This window comes from Vulpes vulpes, chromosome 3, assembly GCF_048418805.1.
Source record: "Vulpes vulpes isolate BD-2025 chromosome 3, VulVul3, whole genome shotgun sequence".
In the NCBI taxonomy this organism is placed as follows: Eukaryota; Metazoa; Chordata; class Mammalia; order Carnivora; family Canidae; genus Vulpes; species Vulpes vulpes.
The window spans coordinates 98,130,938-98,157,180 of NC_132782.1; the positions used below are offsets into that span (position 1 = coordinate 98,130,938).

The following is a 26,243-nucleotide window of genomic DNA, read 5'->3' on the forward strand; positions in this document are numbered from 1 at the left end:
AAGTGCCACGTTGGGCCCGGCTGCGGCGTGAGGAGCCGGTTCAGGGCGCCGGCCCGGGCGCTCGCGCCGGGGCTCCGGTCGTTGGGGCCGTTGGGCGGCTCGAGGCGGGCCGGGGAGCCGGTGCGCGGCGTGCGGGGCGGGGCGGGCCGCCCCGCGGCGGCGGCGGCGGCGGCGGCGGCGGCCGGGAGCAGCTCTGGTCAGGAGGCGCGGCGGAGCCTGGGCGGCGGCGCGTCCCGCCCGAGGGCGGCTCTGGCTGAGGGCGGAGGAGCCGGTGGAGCGCCCGGGGCAGCGGCTGAGGCGGGACGGCGGCGGCGGGGGCCGCTGCCCCCGGAAGAGCCGGCCGAGATGCTGGCGGAAAACCTAGTGGAGGAGTTTGAGATGAAGGAGGACGAGCCGTGGTACGACCACCAGGACCTCCAGCAAGGTGAGGGCGCGGTCACCCCCCCCACACACACTCCTCGGGAGGGCGGCCTGGCCGGGGAGCCGCCCGGGCGCGAGACCGTTACGAAGTCGCTCCTGCCGGCGGCCGGGGGCCGCCAGGTGCGGGAACGTCTGGCGCTCACCTGGTGTGGGGACCGGCCACGCGCCCAGCCCGCCGGAGGCCGCTTCTGCGCAGTGATCCTCGCCACCCCTGCGTGTGGGCCGCGCTCGGTGGGGGGCGCTTCCCCGGGGGGACCCCGCGTAGCCCGCGTGGACGGGGAGCCGCCGCAGGTGGTCGGGGTCGCGGGGGGGGGCGGGGTGTGTGGCAGGAACCGTGCCGGGCCCGCCCACGTCAGCCGCCCCATCCGTTCCCCCGAGAGGAGCTTCTCTTCTCTTGCTCCCATTTCCCAGATGAGGAAAGCGAAGTTAAAAGGGCCAAATGACTTCGCTCGAGTCAAGTATGGGGGCAAGCATTTTCTGAACTCACACACTCAGAACGAGGAGTCATGGCCACTGCCCAGACCCTGTGTCTTCTTTATCACCGATTTACAGCTTCTTCAGTTGGGTGTCAGAAAGTTGAAAAAAAAAATTTTTTTTTTGTTGCTTATGCATAGTTCAGATGCCAAGTGAAAGTGACTTGAGGCACTTCTTTGCGGTTTGCGCTGTAGCTTTTATTTTATTTTTTTTTTTTTAGTTAAAAACAGGCATTGGGATCTTGGCCTGCCTTGGATTTCTTGCCGAAAGTGTCTCCAGAGAAATCTTGGATCAGCCTTCAGTTTGGAGCCAGTGCCCTCCCTTTTTTTTTTTCTTTTAGTATTAATAGCGGGAATGTGCAACTGGGGACACTTTTTGAGTGTGTGGGTTCTTAACACTGGTGTTCATTTGATCCTCTCATCAAGCTATATGAATCTAGTAGATTCTATTATTGGGGGATCTAGGGTTCCACTCCAAACTTCAGAGCAAACTTTCTTAGCCACTATACTGAATACTCCTTAGGAATTTTTTTTCAGGCACCTTCGGTGTCTGCAGTTCTGGGTAAATCAACTTTTTTAGCTTTAAACGTGCACTGAAAATTAACATCTAATTGAGGTGACTATTAAATGACCATGGTGTTGGTTCATGCTAATCATTGAACGTGGGGTGGCAGGGAAGGATGTAGGCTTGAATGACTTGTACTTAGAAAACAAAACAACTCTTTTGGGGAAAGGTGGCTTTTGATATGTCGTGGACAGTCACTTAAACCAAAGTAGTTCACCATTTCACTTAAATAGCCCAAGCTGTTCAGTGGCTGCAGTGCAGTATTTCCCATCATGTTCTGAATGTCCATAGGCAAATTTGTCTTACAGCTGTTTTCAAAACTGCCCCCCCCCCCCCAAGGGGTTGCCTGGGTAGCTCAGCAGTTTAGTGCCTACCTTTGGCCTAGGACCTTATCCTGAAGACCCAGAATCGAGTCCTATGTCGGACTCCCTGCGTGGAGCCTGCTTCTTCCTCTGCCTGTGTCTCTGCCTCAGTCTCTCTGTGTCTCTCATGAATAAATTAATAAAATATTTTTTTAAAATTCCCTATAAGGATTGATGGCCTAGTTTGATACATTCTCCAGGTTTAATGAGGCAACCACTGCACAATTGGAGCATTTCCCTACAATAAATTATGTAGTTTGTATAATCACAGCTAAATATTTTTCTTAGCAAGCATAGATCTGTGCAGGCCCTCTCCTCTTTTCAAAAATCTAGCATACTTAGCACATAATAGAGGCTCAGTTTTAATACTTACTGAACTGAGTCGCTCACATAGGATTAGTGTTTTCATGGCTCCTTTCCATCAGGTGCTTTAGTCCACACTGCCCTTCCACCCTGTGGGAAGTTTTAGGAACAACCAGTCATAAGATTTCAGTCTATGGGAAACAAATGCAACATGTTGGCACTACATGTGGAATTCTTTAACTTCTGATCAAAACAAAGCCATCGGATGTTCAAGTTTAACGAAACTTTAATGAGCACAGGTCTAAATCAACTTAATGTCACTTTGCATTTGGAATTTGTTCTCTACTTTTTGGAAGACTTTTACATCTGTTACCACAATTTGACTTTGACATAACCCTGTATGTCATAACCAAGTGTGTGGGTTAGGAATAGATGTGAAATTCCAACAATCATAACTTGTGGAATATAGCCTGTAGAAGAATGAAGTCTGCACTGTGAATAAAAGGATATCTTTGTCCCAGTTTTTAAAAATTATATGTTAAAAAATACCTAAACTTCTAATGAATTTTTAAGTACATTAATTTCCCCCCAAAAAAATATTTTTGAGTTTGTGCCAGGTATTCATCTAGGCACTGAGGCTACAGTGCCTATCCACAGATAGGATAGATAGGATCCTACTGCTGGAGTTGACAGTCTAAGAATCTGTTTACTAGTGAAACCTGGAGATATTGCCTCCTAGGACATGCCCAACTACAGTGCCTCGCACATGGTAGGCCCTCAGTAGATATTTGGTGCTGAATACAGTTTGGGAGCAAGTCTGTCCTTTTAACCAGATTGATAAACACATCTAATGGGATTTTATCAAGCGCAGACATCTGTTTTGTTTTGTAAACATCCTCACTGTTTACTGAGCAAGGCTTGTTTGGAGAGAGCTGCTGAAACAACTTTTTAAGATCCTGTTCTTAAAGTCATTAAATTACAAACCTGTTTCCTTTAGCAACAGAAGAATGATTTAAGTAAATTGACCATATCAAAGTTTGCAGAATTTTTTTTAATTTGCTGAAAAATTCTAACTTTGGAAGGCTCTGGTCCACCATATTTATACCTTGTTAGAAATACGTAAAGCTTATCCAGGCAGAAGGAGAAAACCCTTTGCTTTTACAGAACACTTTGATAAAGAGACTGTCTTTTGTCAGAGAGCTGAGTTGGCTCAGTAAGAATACTGACAATGATCTCTGTGGGTAAGATCCTTTCTGGGACAGCAGGAGCCTTCTATGCAGGTAATGATGGTTCTTGCTTTGAAATGTGCCCCTGAGAACAAGGTGGAAAGACTTCAGAGACTGAGTTTTCTTTTGGTCCAGCTTCTATTATAATTGTCATTGGTGAGCTGTGTAAGCTTAGAATAAGGTTTCAAATTCCTACTCTATGGATCAGCAAATGAAGTATTAGTTTAAAGGAATCTTCATATTTCTACTTTTTGTGATGAGTACATTTTCCATGTGTACAACTAATTTGCTGAATCATTGTTGGAGGGTCATTAAAACTGGCACCATCATTTTTCTTGATGTTTATATTCAGGTTTTTTGCTTTCCCAATTATAGTAACGTTGGCAACAGGAGTTACACAGAAGCATCACCAAATGACGCATTTGATTTTGTAATAGGAAAAGCTTTCAGCTCTAATGTTGTTGAATTACTGCTGCAGACCACAGCTTAACATGGGAATTTGTTGTCCTCATAGTTTGTGAAAAACTGAAGTAAAATAAAAATATGATAGCAGTGGAATTTAAAGGTTTCAGAATTCTGGAAGAGATATTCTTTGAAAAAATTGCTCAGCTGCCAGAGCTAATCTTTTGCTTTGGCATAGGGCTGAATAGAGTGCCTGTTTAAAGCTTACAGTTTATGCTGTTAAAATAGATTATTATCACTTGCAAAGATTAATTAGTGAAAGTATTAAACATATGAGGGTATTAATAGGTTTTTAATTCTTAAGCCTGAAGTAAAAATACCACATAAGTGTGGTATTTTTAGTGGCTACCTAGTTCAGTTCAAAAGGATGTAGAAAAGACAACCTCTTAATGAAAATCTTTATTGTAAAATGGAGATGATCAGGTACATAAGACTTCAAACTATATTGTTTCCTTTCCTTTTGTGCCTTAATTAAAAATAAAAAGGACATTGAACATTCTCTCATTCCCCCCACTAATTATTTAGAAACCCTTCTTGGGCTTACTGCCAGCTTTTGGCTCCTTTTGGTTATGGAAACCAGATGCTACACAACAGGAAATAAAAATTTTTTTAAGACCAAAAAAAGACCCTGTCTTTAAACTAACAGATGAAGTAATATCCTATTATGCAGTGTGACTTCACAGACACTTACTTGTAGTTGAGACTTGTTTTGCCAGAATTCTATCCTGAACATCTATGAAATATTTAGGAGATTGAGACTTCAGGTTACTGAACCAGGTTGGGGCTTTGTTTAACTGGAAATAAGGATTGAGATAAGGACAAGTCTCAAATTCTTTTCTGCATGCTATTTACTAGAAGAGCACTGTGCTTGGCATCTCTCTGCAGCAGCGGGAGCAGGAAAGCTGCTCCTGGCTGTGTGTTAAGTAGTAGGCAGTTTCATAACTGAATGAAAGTAGTTGAAGATGGTCTCAAGCTAGTCTTGATTCTGGAAGAGGTTTTGCCTCAGGTTTTGATCACTGATTAAGAACACCTTTGGTGAGTCTCTGGCCCTTCCCAGTGAGGAATTACTACCTTAACACAGACCAGGAGAGACTTAAGTAATGTCTAGGTAATGTTTATATGCTTTGCCTTAAATAAGCGTGGTGCCCCTTGTGTAGGACTATATATACACATTACATGTCCTAGGAGTACAAAATAATTATTTTTGGAACATCTGCAAGCTGTACATAGCGCCTTTTGCATTTAGTGAAAACAAGATATTAACCTGCCTGGAATTGTGTGTGTTTTCACTGGCAGAGCAGGCAATAAAAGCCAAGTAGCTCAACTCTGATTTCTCATTGCCATCTATAAAAAACAAGTGATAAGATTAAGTATCTCAAAGAAGGAAATTGACTGTCTACCTGAAACAAAGAGGTGTGTGGGTCTCCCCGTGTAAAGCCATGGGATATGAAGACTATGAGATTGGAACCTGTTGACGGTAGTTTCTGTTTTGCTGTGACTCACCATGTAGATGTGGTCAGGTCAGTTAGCATCTTTGTGCTTCACATTGTCTCATTTGAAAATCCAGGCTAAATACCTTTGAAAGATAGATTAGTATCTCTCTCTCTCTCTCTCTCTCTCTTTTTTTTTTTTTAGATTAGTATCTCTTAAAAGCTTTGAGCTGTTTATAAAGGTTCTATGCCTTGTGAATAGAAGATGTTATTTCATAGACTTGTTATCTGAAGTCTTCTGCCCATTAATGGATATTGTTAATATTTAAATCATGAGAGAAGGTATTTTAACACCTATCTACCAGCATACATACTGTTTTTTAAAAAAAAATTTATTCATGAGAGACAGAGAGAGGCAGAGACATAGGCAGAGGAAGAAGCAGGCTCCCCGCAGGGAGCCTGATGCAGACTCCATCCTGGAACTCCAGGAGCATGCCCTGAGCTGAAGGCAGATGCTCAACCACTGAGCCACCCAGGCATCCCTATACTGTTTTTTTTGTTTGTTTGTTTGTTTGCTTTTAATAAATAGGTGTAAAATGTTTTAAAATGAGCTGGAGTGGTGTGTGGTAGATTTTGATGATTTGTTTTTTTCATAATGAGGGAAAACCAAGTAGAATACTAATTATGTACTCTGATGGACAGTACCAGGTAACAAAAGTTGTGGCTTTTCTTTTACCACTTTCTCTAGGTTAAGTTTTAATGTCAGTAATAATGAATAAACCTAAAACTTTGTCAACCTCTAAAACTTAAGTTTAAAAAGCGTATGTAGTAAGATTCCCAGTTTTCATAATATTTTTACATAATAAATGCTTTTTGATGACATTTTATGACGTAAATACTTTTTATGACATTAAGTGAAATGACTTTCCATCATACTTAAAATAAAATGTAAATATTCTTTACCATGGACTGTAAAATTTTGTGTACTCTGATTTCTGTCTGCCCTCCAGCTTCATCTCTTTACTCTTCCCCTCACGCTTCTATCACACTGGCTTTTTGTCAGGTCGTAGATTATACCAAGTTCTTTCCTGTTGCAGTGCCTCTGGCTTTTTTACATGGTGAGATCCTCACTTCTCAATCAAGCCTCAGCTAAAATGTCCCTTCCAACTTTCCTTGTGACCTCCCTCTCTAGAATAGATCCTTTATTCATTATCACCAAATCTATTTTTTTTTCTTTTTCACACATCACATTCAATTGGTTGACAGATCTTTTAGCTCTACTTTAACTGTATCCGGATTCCTACCCCTTCTCTCCATCTCTTTAGACCAGGATCTATAACACAAACCTTGCTTTGACACTTGCATTCACAGCAGCCAGATTTCATGGGAACTTTAGAGACTATTAAAGATCAACCTGTACTTTGGCTCAAAGGTCTCCTGGAAAAAAATAGACAATAAAGATATGAATAAGTCCAGTCCATGAACAAATAATTATGGTGTTAGGCATCACCATGATGAATGATCATTTCTGAACTTAAGAATATATCTCCATAAAGTAGATCACTATTCTGTAGTTTTACAAGTATGGGTACATAAGAGCATGCATTACCTGGTAGAGGGACCCAGTTCAACTGAATTTTGAAAAGAACTCTTGTTTCTTTCTGTGCCATGCTACCTTCCATTGAAATTTCACTTAAATTTTATGTGTTGGGTTAGGTCTTGATTCATTCTTATTTTAAGGACAGGATTATATAAAATGAGTGAGATCATTTGCATTAGTCTAATATTCATTTGTTGTGCTAGATCTCCAACTTGCTGCTGAACTTGGGAAGACATTACTGGATCGGAACACAGAGTTAGAAGATTCTCTTCAGCAGATGTACACAACCAATCAGGAGCAGTTACAGGAAATTGAGGTAATTTACTGATTAAGAGAGTTACACTTTAAGTTGTGGCATGTTGCTGCTATTGACCAGTCATGTTCTGCTAAAATAGCACTTTCAAAGAACCATTGGAGAGACTTGGGAGGTTGATTTCTATTTTTTTGTGCTTTCCCAACATATGTCTGATGAAAGAAATTTCTCTCTTTACCTTGGTGAAGTATACTAGAAGCAAATGGTCCAGTGTTTACCATTATGTGAAACACAATAAAATTGTGAATATTATGCTTCATTTTTAACTTTTTTTAATAGGTTTTATTTATTTATTTGAGAGAGAGTGTGAGCCAGAGAGAGAGAGAGAGAGAAAGTGAGCACAAGCAAGTAAGAGCAGGGGTGAGAGAGAGGGAGAAGCAGGCTCTCTGCTGAGCAGGAAGCCCGACTTGGGGCTCAATCCCAGGACCCTGGCGTTGTGACCCGCTGAAGGCAGACACTTAACCGACTGAGCCACCCAGGCACCCCATTTTTTCTTTTAAAAAATGAATTATGTAATATTTCAGATATGCCCAGAGGTGTAAGAGAATACAATGAATAGCTCTGTACCCACCACCCAGCTTAAGAAAAAACTACCCATACTGTTGAGGCTCCCTCTTTGGTTATACCCCCTTCCCCAACCACTGCCAAATACCATCCTAAGTTTGGGTTTAGATGGAAAAAATTTTAAATTGTAGTACTGATTTCATGATGTGTTTAAATTTCTTGTGCCATTCAAAGAATTAATCAGGACAACCCAGGTGGCTCAGCGGTTTAGCTCTGCCTTCAGCCCAGGGTGTGATCCTGGAGACCCAGGATCAAGTCCCTCTCGGGCTCCCTGCATGGAGCCTGCTTCTCCCTCTGCCTGTGTCTCTGCCTCTCTCTCTCTCTCTGTCTCTCTCATGAATAAATAAATAAAATCTTAAAAAAAAAAGAATCAGGGATGCCTGGCAGGCCAGTGGGTAGTGTATGCAACTCTTGATCTTAAGTTCGAGTCCTATGTTGTGGGTAGTGTATACTTAAAAAAATCATAAAATGGATATTTCTTTCTCTTTGCTTGATATTAGTTTATTTACATTTTTGGTAGATTTTTAAATTTTATTTATTTTTTTAAAGATTCTATTTTATTCATGAGAGACACAGAGAGGCAGAGACAAAGGCAGAGGGAGAAGCAGGCTCCCCATGGGGAGGCCAATATGGGACTCGATCCTGGGACTTCTGGATCATGCCATGAGCCAAAGGAAGACACTCAACCACTGAGCCACCCAGGCAACCCTTTAGTAGATATTTTTTATTTTTTTTTTATTTATTTATTTTTTTTAATTTTTTTTTTAGTAGATATTTTTTAAATTAAAAGAGTACTTTTCCCCTAATTATAACAAACTAAAATGAGAGTTATTAGATTAAGGCTTTAAATGCAAGGTGCTGGGGTACCTGGGTGGCTCGGTTGTTGAGCGTTGGAACCTCAATTTCAGCTCAGGCCATGATATAAGGATTGTGAGATTGAGCCCCTAGTAGGCTCCTTGGTCAACATGGGAGCCTACTTCAGATTCTCTCTTTCCCTCTTCCTCTACCCCTCCCCACCCCCACCTTACATATGTACATGCACACTTCTGTGTTCTCAATCTCTCTCTTTCAAATAAAAAAATAAAATCTTTTTAAATATTCAAAATGAAAAGTAAAATGCAGGGTGCTATCTTGTAAATGGTCCCATTCAAGTAGTCCAGTTATGGGTTGGCCATGTGACTATAAAGATGATAATTTTGGGGGTGCCTCACTGGTGCAATCAGTGGAGCAATTTTTGACTTAGGGATTGTGGGTTTAATCCCCTTGTTGGGTGTACAGATTACTTAAAAATAAAATCTGTAATAAAATATAAAGATGATAATTTTCAATATTAACCTGACAGTTGTCTCATTAGAATACTTTTCTCTATGTTCCACCTCCCCACATACCTCCCCTGCCCAAAAAAAAGCTTTGCACTTAAATAACTCCTTCCTCTCAAATTGGTACATTAAAGACAGGATTCTTGTGTTTATGTGCACGAAAAATGTAAAAGACCTTTGAACAGTGATCAGAACTTACTGAGTGGGGTACTTGGGTGGCTCAGTTGTGACTCTTGATATTGGCTCAAGTTATGATCTCAGGGTTGTGAGATTGAGCCATGCATTGGACTCCACAGTGGGCATTGCGTGTACCTAAGAGTCTCTCTTCCTTGCCCTGTGCCCCTCCCTGAACCCCCCCCCCCAAAGAAAATACTAAAAAAGGCAAATTCATAATCTAAATATCCTTAATTTTACATAGTAGCCATAATTAACGTGTGTATACAGCAGGTCCTTCCCTTCATTAGGATTTATGAATACAGCTAATCAGGTGACTAGCTCTGTGAGAAATATGCTTTTATAATCCAGAAGGGTATATCTTGTAATGATATTGAAGTTATTAGCTACCACTTTTAGCATGTTCTATATCAAAAGAGCATAGAACATGCCATACCCAGATTGAATATACAGTTTCCAAGAAACGTAAAAATGCAGAAAAACAAGCATTTTAAAAGCTGTTACTAGGGGAGCCTGGACGACTCAGTCCATTGGGCATCTGCCTTCGGCTCAGGTCATGATCCCAGGATGCTGGGATTGAGCCCTATGTCAGGCCCCTTGCTCAGTGGGGAGCCACCTTCTCTCTCTCCCTCTGCCTGCTGCTCCCCCTGCTTACTCTCTCTGTCAAATAAATATGTACAATCTTAAAAAAACAAAAACAAAAAAAATGTTAAAACTAGCCAAGTGTCATACACAAAGAATTCATACCTGCTTTGTGTCATAGACTTTGCTTTACAACTCAGAAGATTTCATAGAGCAGTCCTAGGGCCATATCATATGCTGTGAGACACATCTATTTCTACTTGGGTAGAAACATAGTCTTAATACACTGTATTGATGTTTTCTTTCAAAGCACTTTATAAATCACTATAACTGAATACTCTGATATATTTTTTAGAATATCTCCCAAGTATAGATGAAAAAAGGACAAATATTTGCATATTTAAGAGAATGATACCTATTTGTTACCGCAGGAGACTATGAACACAATTGCTTTATGATCGAAATGACTTATTTTCTTCTTTCTTCTGCCCTGTGGTATTGAGGATAATTAAACAGTTAAGACAGATTGTGGGCATTGTGAAAAAAAAAAATCCACAGATTTTTGAAATTCTCTCAATCTTCAAATAACACTATACCATCTATTGTCTTTTATAAGGTGTTGCAAAGTGTAATGGAAATGAAATGTCCAGTTCAGATCTTAATGATTAAATAAATATAAATTTAAATACGTGTATAACCTATTCAAATAAATTTAGCCTGGAATATTCCGGAAACATTTTCATGACTCTTCTTTCCATAATAGAGCATGTAGTTCCCTGGTTCATAGATCCAAGCATTGTTGCATTCAACATTTTACTCTTTATCCAAAGCTGTGTTTTGGCTGAGAACAACACTTTCATAGATTTTTTTTCTCTACCATTGCAGTTGGCTGTCTTCTTTCTTTTTATAAATCACTTTATGAAAGTCAATGGGGAGGGACAAAATGAGGAGATGCAAGAAATGGCAGTGCTGGTTAAGCTCACTTAGTAGCCAGAGCACCCTCCCCCCAAAGTGGCCTTATTGCCTGATCAGGTCACATCTATTTCTGTGCAGACTTACAAGTCACAATATTAACTCCCAATAGTCTAAAACAAGGAATGCTTGATGCTTTTATAAAAGGAAGCAGGCAGCCAAAGAGCCTAATTCCGTACTAAAAGGTGACAGTTTTTTATATGCTTATCATTGCAACCTTCAGGAACCACCTAAGCTTTATGAAGGCCCTTTCCTTAATTCAAACCTTATATTAGTTCTTTTTGTCTTTTAAAAAGTAAACTTTTTATTGAAATACACATACAGAGGAACGCCTGGGTGGCTCAGCAGTTGAACATCTGCCTTTGGCTCAGGTCGTGGTCCTGCGTCGGGCTCCCTGCATGGAGCCTGCTTCTCCCTCTGTCTCTGCATCTCTCTCTGTGTCTCTCATGAATAAATAAATAAAATCTTAAAGAAATATATATATACAGAAAAAAGCACAAATCCTAAATACATAGTTCAATGAGTGTTCATCATACTGATGAAACCAACACCTAGGTAAGAAATGAGAACAGTATCAGCTCTGCTAGTCGTCACCCACACTAACCAGTATTCTAATACCTAGATTAATTTAGCCTGTTTGAACTTTACCACTTTTACAGGTTTTAAACTAACTTTTTAGAATGTTTATTGGGACTTTTCCTGACTAGAAAAGTAATATATGATCATTTTTAAAGATAGAAAAACATGTAGTTGAAAACCAGAAAGTTAGCCCTACCACCTGGAAAAATTTGAAATGAGACCATCCAGAAGAATGGTACTGAAACTTGGAAAATACTAGTATAAAATCTCCCAAACTGTGACACATTATAGACATTATAGAAAAAGACAAATAGGAAACTCTCAAGGTGTTTTATAAGAACTACAAGTGTGCTTTCAAAGACTCACAGTGGATTTCAAATAATCCTCGTTAAAATTTATCAGTATTTTTTAGTGATTGTTTTAGGTTTCTTTTTGTTAAGAGTCCAAGCATGAGTAGGTCAAGGGGCAGAGAGAGAGAACCAGACTCCCCTCTGAGCAGAGAGCCCTACACAGGGTTCCACCTCAGGACCCTGAGATCTTTCCATAATAGAGCATGTAGTTCCCTGGTTCCAAGGAGATAAGCCAAGTAAGCTTATCTTTGAGTAAGCCAAAGGCAGATGCTTAACAGACTGAGCCACCCAGGTGTCCCTCAGTGATTGTTTTTTATGTAAAAAAAAAAAAAAAAAAAAAAAAAATTAAACTATTGAAAGTAAAGATTGGCTTCAGAGATACCTATAGTCTGTGTGACTTTTATTCAGTGTTGATTTGAACATATAATTTTTCAAGACTGCCGAGCAAGTTTTTCTCTCCTGGATGAGGGGGGAGGAGAGAAGCCTTGGAGGGTAATGAGATCTGGCACCATCAGACATAATCGGATTCTCTTAAAGATTCCTATAATCATGTAAGCAAGTCTACAGCCTTATGTTTTTGTTACATCTCCTCTTGGAAACCTGCATTATTCCCATAAGCCTTGTCACTACCACTCAAAGTAGTCTGGCCTTCAAGATATCCTTTCTTTCAAGAACTTATGTCTTCCTTGGAAATTTTAAGGCATTTTATGATTCCTCTGCTACATTTATCAATATTCTGTATATTTATGATTTGTTCTAGTCTACCCACCCATTTCCCAGTGCAACATTGAAGGCTGTTGCTATGTTTATTCATGGTCTTTCACAGAGTAAACATCAATAAATACTTGTTGAAACCTATATCCTTTTTTTTTTTAAGTAGGCTCTGTGCCCAACATGGGGCTTGAACTCATGACCCTGAGATTGAGAGTCACATGCTCTACCAACTGAGCCAGCCCAGGCACCCCTTGAAATCAGTGTTTTAAGAAAGGGACAGATTAACAATTTGCAAAGCACTTCTGATTCCTAAACTGTGGGTTTCCACCTCGAGATTTTTTTTAAGGCAATAGGGGCACTGGCTTTAGCATTAGAAGATTCAGGTTTAAGCCCTCCATCCTATATTGCAAATAGATGGAGACTTTAGGCATGTGAATTACCTCTCAGATCCTGTTTTCTCTGCTGTATAATGGTGATAAGAATGCTTGCACTACATTGGCACAGGGTTGTCCTGAAGGGATGAGGTTATGTAAGTGTATTTTGGACAGTATAAATTGTACAATTTATCCATGTTATAAGAATTTTGGTAATGAATCTTAATTTAGAAAAAAATCCTTTTCAGTTACTGGAAAATTGATTTTAAAAACAAGCCAGGCTTTTAATAGTCAGATTATATTATAGGTGGTTTTTATTTTTATATTCATGCCTCTTCTCCCCCCGCCCCCCTTTAAATTTCCTACAGGGGAAATAAAGTATTTTAATCAGGGAAAAGGTTTTTCAAAGGTAAAAGGAAATATTTCTTCAGAATTGTAGAAGTCATTTTGATACTAAATTCAGAGGATTTGGGCAATAACCCTTAATAGAAGGATAATCCCAACACAGCATAAAAGCCAGATTTCCATTGCATTCCTTATGTGTTTTTAGTTGGGGTTTTTTGTCTTTTCTCCTTTACTCCAGGTCACGGTTCTGCAATTGCAAATAGTAGTATAATCTTGCTGGCCTTTCTTTTTGAAAGATTTGCCTCAGTTAAGTTGAACTATTTATAGCTTTTGCTTATAACCTGAACCTTGTACTCCTAGTCAAGGTGGCATTCTACGCAAATTCCAAGAAACATGTGTAATAACTCATAGAACTAAACTTTGATACTCTTGACTATAAAATTGACATTTTTGCCTGTGTTTTTGCTACTGTCATGTTTGCCTCCCCATGTTTTGCTTAAATGTCTCCCTTTCCGTTGATATGTTTAATATGACAGATGCTTTTGTACTTGAGTTTTGGCACTTGAATTTTGGATCTTGGCAGTCCTGTCGAATTCATTTGAGGTTGTGTGTCAAAGATTCTGAATGGAGAAAACCAGAACATTAGAAGCCTATCTTTGCCTTTAAATGAAGGGTAGAAAATGAGCTAACTCAGTCCCTTCTAGATTCAGAAAAAAATTGATAAATACTAATTTGAAACTTTGGAGGTCAAGTGTTAAAGCAATGTCTGACCACATACAGTTCTGATTCTCTGGTCTGATACCACTACTTGCTGGGAGATCTAATAATTTTTCTTTTAAGTTGCCGGCCAAGTTAGTCAGACTTCTTTGTTAGGCAACCTATTACAGATTCTTGTAGAAGTAAAGGGCTTTTCTGATTACTTTTGATTTAATAATAATAAGATTAAACTCCTACCACGTGAAAACAAGCTCCCTGCCATTCTTTAGATTGCCATTAAAGCCAAGTCCTCTAAGACCAAAATATTACAAGCTCTTCATAAATGGTTTCATTGTGTTTTTATCACAAGTTTATATATCAAATGAGAAGGACTTACTATAGTTTTTCTTGATACATAGGTCCTCCCCACCCTCCCAGTCTGTGGTTGCACTTTTTGCAGTTTCAGTTACGTGGTCAGCCCCCATCCAGAAACAGACAATTCTCCTTCCATTGTATGGTCAGAAGGTGCCTGGTAGCTTCACACTGTGTCACAATGCCTGCGTCACTCACCTGGCTTATCTCATCACGTGGGTGTTTTATCAGCTCATGTCATCAGAAGAAGTGTAGGTACAGCAAAGGAGATATTTTGAGAGAGACCACATTCACATAACTTTTTTTACAGCATATTGCTATAATTCTATTCTATTATTCTCACTGTGCCAGATTTATAAATTAGACTTTATCATAGGTGTATGTATAGGGAAAAAACATAGTCATATATTTAGGGTACGGTGCTATCCACTTTTTCAGGCACCTACTGGGAGTCTTGGAATGTATCCCCAGTGGAAAAGAGGGGGACTGCTATCGCCTCTTTGTACTTTATTTACATATTTGTTTCCTTTATATTTGAACTTTATATCTTTAAAAGGGGACAACAATTAGGGGCCCACATAATAGCTGGTAGGAATTGTAAATGTTTTTCAGATTACTGGCAATAAGTAATATTTTTCAGATTGTGCCATGGGAATAAGTACAGAGAAGTCTATAAATGAGGCAAAAGGGAGGGAATTAGTGGCTATTAGGACCTTTTCCCAAGAGGGCTATAACCAAAGCCCTTCTCAGAATCTTTTAGTTAAGTCTCCACATTTCAGCAGTCTTAGTTGTGGTAAAGAGCACGATAAGCTGTTGTGAATAGAGGTCTAGAAATTGCCATTTTGGGGCGCCTAGCTGGCTCAGTTGGTAGAGCATGTGACTCTTGTTCTCAGGGTCATGATAGAAAGAAATTGCCATTTAGCCAATATTTTTTGAGTCCCTACTATGTATCAGGAATTGTACTAAATGGACTAGAAAGAGAAGAGGCTTCCCTTTTCAAGGAGGGTCAGAAAGACTGGACACTGGGATGCCAGGGTGGCTCAGCAGATGAGCGCCTGCCTTTGGCCCAAGGCGTGATCCTGGAGTCCTGGGATTGAGTCCCACATCGGGCTGCCTGCATGGAGCCTGCTTCTCTCTCTGCCTATATCTCTGCCTCTCTCTCTCTCTCTGTCATGAATAAATAAAAATCTTTAAAAAAAAAAAAAAAAGACTGGACACTAACAAGTAAGCACTTGGTCATTTGTTATTATGATAATTGTTTTAAAGGAAACTAATAAGATACCTTGGGAAAGGTGCTGCTTGAGGCAGGGTGGTCTGGAAAGGCTTCTGAAGAGATTATGTTTGAGCAGAGGCCTTAGGACAATCAGAGTTCTTAATCATTCTTGTGCCATAGATCCCTTTGGCTGTCTGGTGAGGTCTGTGATGATCCTCTTAAAATATATAGAATAAAAGGGAATCTGTTATATTGAAATGCCTTATCAAAATATTGAAAAAATAAATATATGATATGGTAATGTTTGTCAACCTAAAAAGTATAATTTCAAATAGTGATGAGTGTAGCCAATAAATCAAGATTTCTGCAATCACTATCATGTGATATGAAAATATCTGTGATTTCTATTGGTGATGAAGTCCTAGCAACCCCATCATACTACTTATGGCTTGATGGCTTGTTGCCTCCATTCAGAATCAAAGCAAGTGGTAAATATTGGAAGTTAGAGAAAATATAGATATATATAACTTCTCCCTCATTCAAGTTCACAGATCCTGTCAGTTCTGTCTGTGGACCCCAGATTAAGAACTGCTGGGTTAGATGGAGCCAGTTAGGAAAAACACATCCCCTAAGGGAAGGGGGAGCTTGCTTAGAGTAAGGCAACTCCATAGTTTTAAGGTAAAGATACTTTGATTGTGAAATAAGGATGAATCAATAGCTCCCTGGTGAAACTGGAAGAGCCACTTAAGAGACAGTTGGGAAAATCTTAATTAAGACTGAAAAATAGGGATCCCTGGGTGGCGCAGCGGTTTGGCGCCTGCCTTTGGCCCAGGGCGCGATCCTGGAGACCCGGGATCAAATCCCACGTCGGGCTCCCGGTGCATGGAGCCTGTTTCTCCCTCTGCCTGTATCTCTGCCTCTCTCTCTCTCTCTCTCTGTGACTATCATAAATAAATAAAAATAAAAATAAAAAAGACTGAAAAATAAATGATAGGGGATTATTGGGAGGTTTTAGGTATGATTAAAATTGTAGTTAAAACAAAAAGTCTTTTAGAAATATATGAATATGGATATTTAAGATGTCTTGGATTTGCTTTAAAATGATTGGAGATGAGAATAGGAAAGTAGAAATGTCACAAGACTGATGATTGTTGAAACTGGATGATGGATAGATGGGGGCTTATTAAACCATTTTTTTCTCTTTTATATGTTTGACATTATCCATAATGTTTTAAAAACATAGTAGAGGGCACCCCGGGTGGCTCAGCTGTTTAGCGCTGCCTTCGGGCCAGGGCCTGATCCTGGGGACCAGGGATCGAGTCCCACATTAGGCTCCCTGTGTGGAGCCTGCTTCTCCCTCTGCCTATGTCTCTGTCTCTCTGTCTGTCTGTCTCTCTCTCTCTCTGTCTCTCCTGAATAAATAAAATCTTTAAAAAAAAAAATGAAATCTCTAAAAACATAGTAGAGGGGCAGCCCTGGTGGCTCGGCAGTTTAGCACCGCCTTCAGCCCAGGGCCCAATCCTGGAGACCTGGGATTGAGTCCCACGTCAGGCTCCCTGCATGGAGCCTGCTTCTCCCTCTGCCTGTGTCTGCCTGCCTCTCTCTCTCTCTCTCTCTCTCTCTCTCTCTCTGCATCTCTCATGAAGAAATAAATAAAATCTTAAATAAAAAAAACACACAGATAAAATTAGCCATGTATAAAGAGTCTGTACTTGGGTGGATGAAAGAAGCAGCACACAAGGTCAGGACCACTAATGTATTATTTCGGGGGATGTGACTAAAAGAACATATTGAAGCATAACTGGTAAAGAACGCTGCTGGGGTGGTTAGAATTCCACTTCATCTTAATGAAGAGCTGCAAGTACTAGTCCTATGGAGGGAAATGGTAAACATGAAGCTTAAGAATCATTGTTGATCCAAGTGAATGCTGATGCCTCCTGGACCTAAGAGAAAAAGACATTAGTTTCGGGGAGGGGAGACTTCCAGGGTTTTCCATGTCCAAGATCAACATTTCTCTGATAAGTGTGATCCATGGACCTCTTGTACTAACCTCACCTGGAGTTTTTGCTGAAAATGCAGAATACTGATTCTACCCTAGTCTCACTGACTCAAAATTTTAGGAGAAAGGGGTATAGGTTCCTGTAGTTTGTTTAATAAAGCTCTCAGATAGATGAATCTTAGCACATGCAAAGTTTGCAAACTAACTGTAGCTGCCTCTTCCTGAGCAGTTTTACCATATGCTGACGCTGTGCTGAACCCTTCACACACTTAAACCTTACCGCAGCCTTTGTGAGATAGGTGATGAGGAAATATCGCCTGAGAATTAAGGTTACTTGCCAAAGGTCACCCGGTTAGAGGTGGTGAAGCAGAACTTCAGATTCTAACCTATGCTCTTAGATACTGCTGCCTCCCACCAGGCTCTTTTCTCTGATCCTATACCCACCAAAAGATTTCTGTGGGAATTGACCTCTCACCTGCCCTTTACAGAGGATGTGGGTATTCCAGTAACTGGGCAGAGACAATTCCTGTGGTAAATTAGTAATTAGTGTCTGGTCTATGTGTTAGCCTTTTTCAGTCGTTGTAAATCGGTGCCAAAGAATACTTGACACCTATACTTGATATAAAAGTAGCTTGTGAAGTTTCTGTACCCTTTGTATGTATACCTGTATCCTAAACTTTGTCCCTAAGAGATTGAACATATTCCCATCAGTCACAGGAACCTTCTATGACATGGCTAGCCAGAGGGCAGGATTAGGGGCCTCCTCCCAGGAGAAGCTGGTAGGTACTGAGGCAGTGAAGGCTAAACATAGGCTTTGAGAGGGACCGTGATCAGTGTGTGCTCACCTACCTTATTTAATATTTTTAAATCCTACAAGATAGGTTAGTCATCAATTCATAACCCCTTATTTTCAATTCTGAACCCAAAGGCTCTATAAAACAAGATTTTTTTTTTCCTTTAAGTTTGCAGCAGATTCATTTGGCAGAAAACCCTGACCTGAACTGTTGTGAAGCTGTTTATAATCCTTATTCACACTTATCATTGCAGAAATATTAATGCTCGGGACACCTGAGCGGCTCAGCAGTTGAGCGTCTGCCTTCGGCCCAGGGCATGATCCTGGCGTCTCCCTGCATGGATCCTGCTTCTCTCTGCCTATGTCTCTCTGCCTCTCACTCTCTCTGTGTTTCATGAATAAATAAAATCTTAAAAAAAAAAAAAAAGAAATGATCGATTACAGGATGCTGCTCATACCACACTGAGGATGTTTAAAGTTTTTAGTGTGTTTGCCACGTTGTCTTTCTACAATTGAAAGAATTTTCCAAAAACATTTTTGGCCCCTAGAGTTTCAGATGAGAAAGTTGAAGTTATGAGACTTAAGTGTTTTCTCAGCATATTACCAAGTTATATCACTAGATTTTGAAAAAGATCATTTATTTTTTTTTCAACTGTCACATTGTCATTTATAGTCCACTGAAAATCATTTAGCACATTCTTTGAAAGAAGTCTTTTAGCTTTGCAAATATAGTTGTACAGATTTACAGTTGTAAAGGTGACCTTTGACTCTTGACAACATGGATTTGAACTGTCTGGGTCCACTTACACAAGGATTTTTTTTCTGAAAATACAGAACCGTAGTGTAAATATATTTTCTCTTCCTCATGATTTTCTTAACATTTTCTTTTCTTTAGCTTACTATATTGTGAGAATAAGTATGTAATTCGTATAAACATACAAAATGTGTTAATCAACTGTTCATTCCATTAGTAAGGTTTCCAGTAGGCTATTAAAGTCTTAGAGGAATAAAAAGTTACAAGTGGATTTTTGACTATGCGGAAGTTTGTGCCCCTAACCCCATGTTGATCAAGGATCAACTGTATAGTTGTACAAAAAGCCCCAAGAAGTGTTGTGGGGTTTTGTTTTGTTTTGTTTTTTTAAGATTTTATTTATGAGAGCGAGAGAGACAGACACAGGCAGAGGGAGAAGCAGGCTCCATGCAGGGAGCCTGACATGGGACTTGATCCGGGTCTCCAGGATCAGGCCTTGGGCTGAAGGTGGCGCTAGGCTGCCCAGTTTTGTTTTTTCTTTTTAAGATTTATTTATTTATTTATTTGAGGGAGAGCAAGCAAGCAAGAGGAGCAGAGGAGAGAGAATCCCAAGCCGACTCCACCCTCAGTGTGGAGCCCAGTGCAGAGCCTGATCTCATGTGCCTGAGATCACAACCTAAGCTGAAACCAAGAGACCGATGCTTAACTGACTGGGCCACCAGGCACCCAAGACATGACTTTAAAAACATTTTCCTTGGGGCGCCTAGGTGACTTAGTTAAGCATCTGCCTTTCGCTCAGGGACATGATCCTGGGCTCCTGGAATCAAGCTCTGAATTGGGCACTCTGCTCAGTGGGGGGACCTGAGCCCTCTCCTGTTTCAGCTTGGCCAATTTATGCTTGTTTTTTCTGTGTCAAATAAGTAAATAAAATTAAAAAAAAATAAAAGAGCCACTAAAAAATAAGTAAATAAAAACACTATTCTTGGGGCTCCTGGGTGGCTCAGTCAGTTAAGCATCTGACTCTTGGTTTTGGTTCAGGTTGTGATCCCAGGGTCATGAGATTAGGCCCCACATCAGGTTTCATATTCAGCAGAGTCTGCTTAAGACCTTCTCTCTCTCTCTGCTCCTACAATGTGTACATGTGTGTTCTCTCTCTCAGAAAAATCTTTAAAAGTCATGTCTTGGGCACCTGGATGGCTCAGTCAAGTGTCCAACTCTTGATTGCAGCTCAGATCTTAATCTCAGGGTTGTGAGTTCAGAGCCCACATTGGGCTCTGTGCTATAGGCTAGGAAGGCATGTAGAATTTAAAATCATGTCTTTGGTCTTTTACCATTTGATCATTGGTGATGCTTTGAACCTACCTTTTTTTCCTCTTTCTAGTTGTGCTCCAGAGAAATGTTAGGAATATTTCATTTGGAATATATACTGTGTTTCATTGTCTTCTGGTGGAGTTGCTGTAGGAGAGGCAGTCAGTGTAATTTAATACTGAGGCATGAAGACTGTGATTATTCCCCTTTATCCTTGGACATTTAGAAAGTGATTTTAGCATTTACCAGAATAAATAATCTGGCAAAGTTCTCATGAATAAGGAGGATTATGGTAGGGCACCCAGGTGGCTCAGTGGTTGAGCATCTGCCTTTGGCTCAGGTTGTGATCCCAGGGTTCTGGGATCGAGTCCCGCATCAGGCTATGCGCAGGGAGCTTGCTTCTCTCTCTGTCTCTGCCTCTCTGTGTCTCTCAGGAATAAATAAAATCTTTAAAAAGGATTATGGTGATAACATTCTCACAATATTAAAAATAACAAGAGTCTTTGAATTATAGTAAGCTAAATATCTCTTTCTGGATAAGTCAGTTATTTCCCCTATATTTTTGTCCAGAGTAGCTCGTTTGGAGAAAAAAAATTTCATTTTTCTTCCAAGCAAAAAATCATCTAAAATTCTCTACTTAAGGCTTTCTTATTTCTGTAAAACATGGTATTTTTGCTTAAACATTGATCATGTATTCCATTGCTTTTACTCTTGTGGGATTGTCAGTCTCAGATATTCTTGTTGAATATTAATTTTATGCATGCATTGTGCTTTAGAAGAGTAGACCAGCCTCATGATACATAGGATGTTGGTAAGCATTAAGGAAAGTAAACATATAAAGGATGGCCTGTATTTATTTCCTATTAGACAAGTACTTTAATTGGGATTTAAAGATTTTATTTATTTATCCATGAAAGACAGAGAGGCAGAGACATAGAGGGAGAAGCAGGCTCCTCACAGGGAGTCTGATGTAGGACATGATCCCTGGACCCTGTATCATGCCCTGAAGTCAACCGCTGAGCCACTTAGGTGTCCCTTAAAGTTTTTCTTTACATAAAATAGACCTGTGGTATTATGGTATAATAAAAACCATGTATTTGATCTTTCTGTTTCGTGGCACAGAGCTTCTAAAACCATTGGAATTTCCTGAGGGATAGAATGGGAACTAGTTGCCAGAAGGAGCACAACCATAATATTAGAGAGTTAGAACCATCAGTCCAACCCCCAACCTCTGGGGAGGGAATGGGGGTTGGAGATGGAGTTCAGTCACCAGTGGCCAATGATTTCATCAGTCGTGCCTATAGAATGAAGCTTCAATGAAACCCTGAAACAAGGAACACATTGAGGTGCTAATAGGCTAGTGCATCTTGAGAGGGTGTAGAAGCCCTGCACTCCTCTTCACCCCCATACTGTGCTCTGTGCATGTCTTCCATGTGGCTCTTCCTGAGTTGTCTTTTTTTTTTTTTTTTTTTTTTTTTTTTTTTTTGAGTTGTTATCCTTTTTATAAAGTAGTCAGTATAGGGCAGGTGGCTCAGTGGTTTTAGCGCCACCTTCGGCCCAGGGCGTGATCCTGAAGACCTGGGATCAAGTCCCGCATCGGGCTCCCTGAGTGGGGCCTGCTTCTCCCTCTGCCTGTGTCTCTGCCTCTCTCTGTGTTTCTCATGAATAAATAAAAGTAAAATCTTAAAAAAAAAAAAAAAAAAAAAAGTCAGTATAAGTAAAGTGATCTCCTGAGGTCTGTGAGTTATTGGAGTGAATTATTAAACTGAGGGGAGGTTGTGGAAACCTTCAGATTTACTGGTTGGTCAGAAGTACAGGTGGTCTCTGGATCTTTCAACTGGTGTCTGAAGTGGAGCAATTTTATAGGACCTAGCCCTTCTGACCTGGAGTCCCTATAGGTAGGCAGTGTCAGAATTGAATTGTTAGATACCAAGTTGGTGTTGGAGAATCAAGAGTGGGTGTTCGAATGCTGCGGGTATTTTGTCTGTTTAATGTATAACCTGGTCACAATCATTTTCTCTTACAGTATCTGACCAAGCAGGTGGAGCTTCTACGGCAGATGAATGAACAGCATGCAAAGGTTTATGAGCAATTAGATGTCACAGCAAGGGAACTGGAAGAAACAAATCAAAAGCTAGTTGCTGACAGCAAGGCCTCACAGCAAAAGATTGTGAGGTAAATTTTCTAGACTCCATTGAGGAAGCCCTAGAGGGAAGTTACTTAGTGTAAACTAGAATAGAATGTGGCTTTAGTGGATTTGGGTCAATATGGGGTACAGTTTAATTCTTTATGGAGAATAGAGATTAAATTAGAAGTCCTTTCCAATTAAGAGTGCCCAGTTTGAGTGGCTGGCAACTAATCTCTCCTCACCTGCTGATGCCCTTAATTTAATATGACAAGCAGCAAACGGCTTGCTTCTGTTCCTCACAGTCTGACTGAAACAATCGAATGTCTACAAACCAACATTGATCACCTTCAGAGCCAGGTGGAGGAGTTGAAGTCATCTGGCCAAAGGAGGAGGAGCCAGGGAAAATGTGACCAGGAGAAACCGGCGCCCAGCTTCTCATGTCTGAAGGAACTGTACGATCTCCGCCAGTAAGAGCCTGCTGTTCTGTGGTATTAATGAGCGGGGAAGCGTCTCCTGTCAGCGACACATCCCTGATTCAAGTAGATTAAAAGTACCCTTTTATGAATTGCTACTTGGTGATTAGACTACCAGTGGTTTGAGCAAAACCACTTAACTTAAATATACAACTGATCGAGTTCTTGGGCATTAGTAATTCTGCAAAAATTTATTTTTAGAAATCTTGAGAGTATTCATTTCAGTGCTTTGCATGTGTTAAGTCTTCGTTTAAATTAAGTTGTACTTCTGATAGACTACAGGTTGGGGGTTGTATTTCGCATTAGAGTGGAAAAAATCGAAATTTCAAAAAAAACTTTTTTGCCTCAGAAATGCCTTTATAGGGATTCCTGGGTGGCTCAGCAGTTGAGCATCTGCCTTTGGCTCAGGGTGTGATCCCAGGGTCTAGGATTGAGTCCCGCATCAGACTCCTTGCAGGAAGCCTGCTTCTCCCTCTGCCTGTTTCTGCCTCTCTCTCTGTGTGTGTCTCATGAATAAATAAAATATTTTAAGAAAAAGAAAAAGAAATGCCTTTATAATTTAGAGTTAAGGGACTGAATATTTAAGAACTACTTCTTGAGGGGATCCCTGGGTGGCACAGCAGTTTGGTGCCTGCCTTTGGCCCAGGGCGCGATCCTGGGGACCCAGGATCGAGTCCCACGTCGGGCTCCCGGTGCATGGAGCCTGCTTCTCCCTCTGCCTGTGTCTCTGCCTCTCTCTCTCTCTCTCTCTCTCTCTCTATCATAAATAAATAAATAATTAAAAAAAAAAAAGAACTTCTTCTTGAGCACATATGTGGCAGGTGCTATGCCAGACATGAGGAGTGGTGAGCAAAATAGACCCAGTTCCTGCCCTCCCACTTCAGTCTCGGGGAGAGGCAGATACAAATCATCACACAAACATGGTTACAAGTTACCTAGGACTTTGCACAAGAGAGCTAGGCTTCTGCATTTGGTGGCTCTCAGCCTTGACTCTTGATCAAGTCACTTTGGAATTTTTCAAACAGCAATACCAGTGAGTCCCTCAGGCCTAAATCGGGATCTCTGGGTACTGGGAAAAACCTGCCCAGGTGATTCTGATATGCAGCCAGGCTTGAGAACCCCTGGGCCATGCTAATTTCCTTCACAGGAGTCAGTCATATCACTGGACTTAGAAAATGGGTGTCCTGTTAATGGTTAAAAAAATAGTCACAAAAATTATGTTTTCTTACATGTGCTTATTTGCTAGCCTTACAGAATTTCATTTTTACCACTGCTCTAGTGTAGAATAGGCAAAAAATTAATCAGTCACATTCCTCAAAAATATTAAATTGAAAAAAAAATTTTTCATTCCCAATTGACCTATGTAACGTGTGTGTGTGTGTGTGTGTGTGTGTGTGTGTGTGTGTGTGTGTATTTTTTTCTTTTTGGTAATATGTTCTTTCAACATTTTTGTCCTAGACACTTTGTGTATGATCATGTGTTTGCTGAGAAGATCACTTCCTTGCAAAGTCAGCAAAGCCCTGATGAAGAAGAAAATGAGCATTTGAAGAAAACAGTGACGATGTTACAGGCCCAGCTGAGCCTGGAGCGGCAAAAGCGGGTGACCATGGAGGAGGAATATGGGCTTGTGCTCAAGGAGAACAGTGAGCTGGAACAGCAGCTGGGAGCCACTGATGCCTACCGAGCGCGGGCGCTGGAATTGGAGGCTGAGGTGGCAGAGATGCGGCAGATGCTGCAGTCAGAGCATCCTTTTGTGAATGGGGTTGAGAAGCTGGTGCCAGACTCTCTGTTCATCCCTTTCAAAGAACACAGCCAGAGCCTGCTGGAGGAGATGTTCCTGCCTGTGTCGGAAGCACACAGAAAGCCTCTCAAGCGCAGCAGCAGTGAGACAGTGCTAAGCAGCTTGGCAGGGGGGGACATCGTGAGGGGCCACGAGGAGACCTGCATTCGGAGGGCCAAGGCTGTGAAGCAGAGAGGCATCTCCCTTCTGCACGAAGTGGACACTCAGTATAGCGCCCTGAAGGTAAAGTATGAGGAGCTGCTGAGGAAGTGCCAGCAGGAAGAGGACTCCCTGTCCCACAAGGCTGTGCAGACCTCCAGGGCACTGGCCAAAGAGACCCAGCCTGAGCCCGACACCAGCAGCTGGGAGCCAGCCTCTGCTACCCCAGAGCCTGTCAGTTCCCCCACCACCACCACACCTCCAGAATATAAAGCGCTTTTTAAGGAGATCTTTAGTTGCATCAAGAAAACTAAGCAAGAAATAGATGAACAGAGAACAAAATACCGATCTCTTTCCTCTCATTCCTAATTCAACCTCCAGCTCTACTACTAATTTGCCTATTTCTTTTCACCTCTCTCTCCAACTCCGACAAGTGTGTGTAAACCCCGCAGCCTAATATTACTCATGATGTTTGCCTCGTAGCTTTGCTTATTTAGCAGCTGCGAACAGCAGCAGAGAAAGAAGGTGGCTGCTGGTGTCTGTTCTGTAATCCAGATCTGTTTAAACTCCTCAGGAAATCCCATGACAACTGGCCTCTGGCTGGCACGCTGATTAGGTTGTGATTCCTTGAAAAGCCCCAGAACCAGTGGAGGGATAGATCCATGCTCCTAGGGAAGTAGGCCTGGAGTTACTATAGTGTATAGTATATAGAGGTTGTATAGTGTAGAGGAGCAAAAGGGCAGAGTTGAAACAAAATTAAAGCAACTTTTGCTCCTCCTCCTCAAAACCATAGAAGTCAGATGGCTGCCAAACTGAAGTAGCTTTCACAAACACTGTTGGATACTGTGAATTCATTAAGAAAGAATGTCCAGGAGAAAGCAGGGGTCTAATCCAGAATAAATGGCATTGACAAATACTCCAGGCCTTGTGTTTTGTTCCATCCACTAGTAGTTGAGCTGTGACTGACAAGTCATAATGTGTCTAAATCCAACCAATGCCGAACTGAAAAGGCAAGCTCCGGTTTGACCACAGTTAGCTTGTTAGCAGAGGCCCTAGAGGGCCTTCCCCACCCCCAACCCCCCACCTCCAGATGGTTTTCCTCAAAGCTGTAGTGGTTAGCAGAGGCAGATGTGTAAATCTTTCATTCCTAAAGTCAAAATAAAGCAGCAAGATCCAAGCCCTCACTCCTACCGTGTTGTCCGAGCTGGCTCAGCTGACAGCCACAAGCTACCCTTGTTCAGTTCCTGTCGTTCCTGGAAATGTTTGTGACTTGTGCAGAATTTGTGTCTGCTACCTTAATTACTAAACAGTATTATTCTGTGGGAATCTACTCTTCCTCTCACTTGCATACTTTTAATTTAAAACTATTTAAGAGAATTGAAATTCCAGTTATTGTATATATTTTTCTAAAAACCAAATAAAACTACCTATGAAAATGAACAAA

The 26,243-nt window shown here is 41.0% G+C and overlaps 1 protein-coding gene and 1 non-coding gene across 2 annotated transcripts; one reads left to right on the plus strand and one right to left on the minus strand.

Moving 5' to 3' along the window:
* Nucleotides 1-26,243, plus strand: CDR2 (cerebellar degeneration related protein 2). The gene is made up of 5 exons (XM_025983786.2): nucleotides 1-424; nucleotides 7,045-7,157; nucleotides 22,286-22,434; nucleotides 22,690-22,854; nucleotides 24,319-26,243. Exons 1-5 carry the CDS (start codon nucleotides 346-348, stop codon nucleotides 25,166-25,168), a joined length of 1,356 nt encoding a protein of 451 aa, XP_025839571.1. The 5' UTR covers nucleotides 1-345; the 3' UTR covers nucleotides 25,169-26,243.
* Nucleotides 12,581-12,654, minus strand: TRNAE-CUC (transfer RNA glutamic acid (anticodon CUC)). The gene has a single exon. It is a non-coding gene; the product is annotated as a tRNA-Glu (tRNA).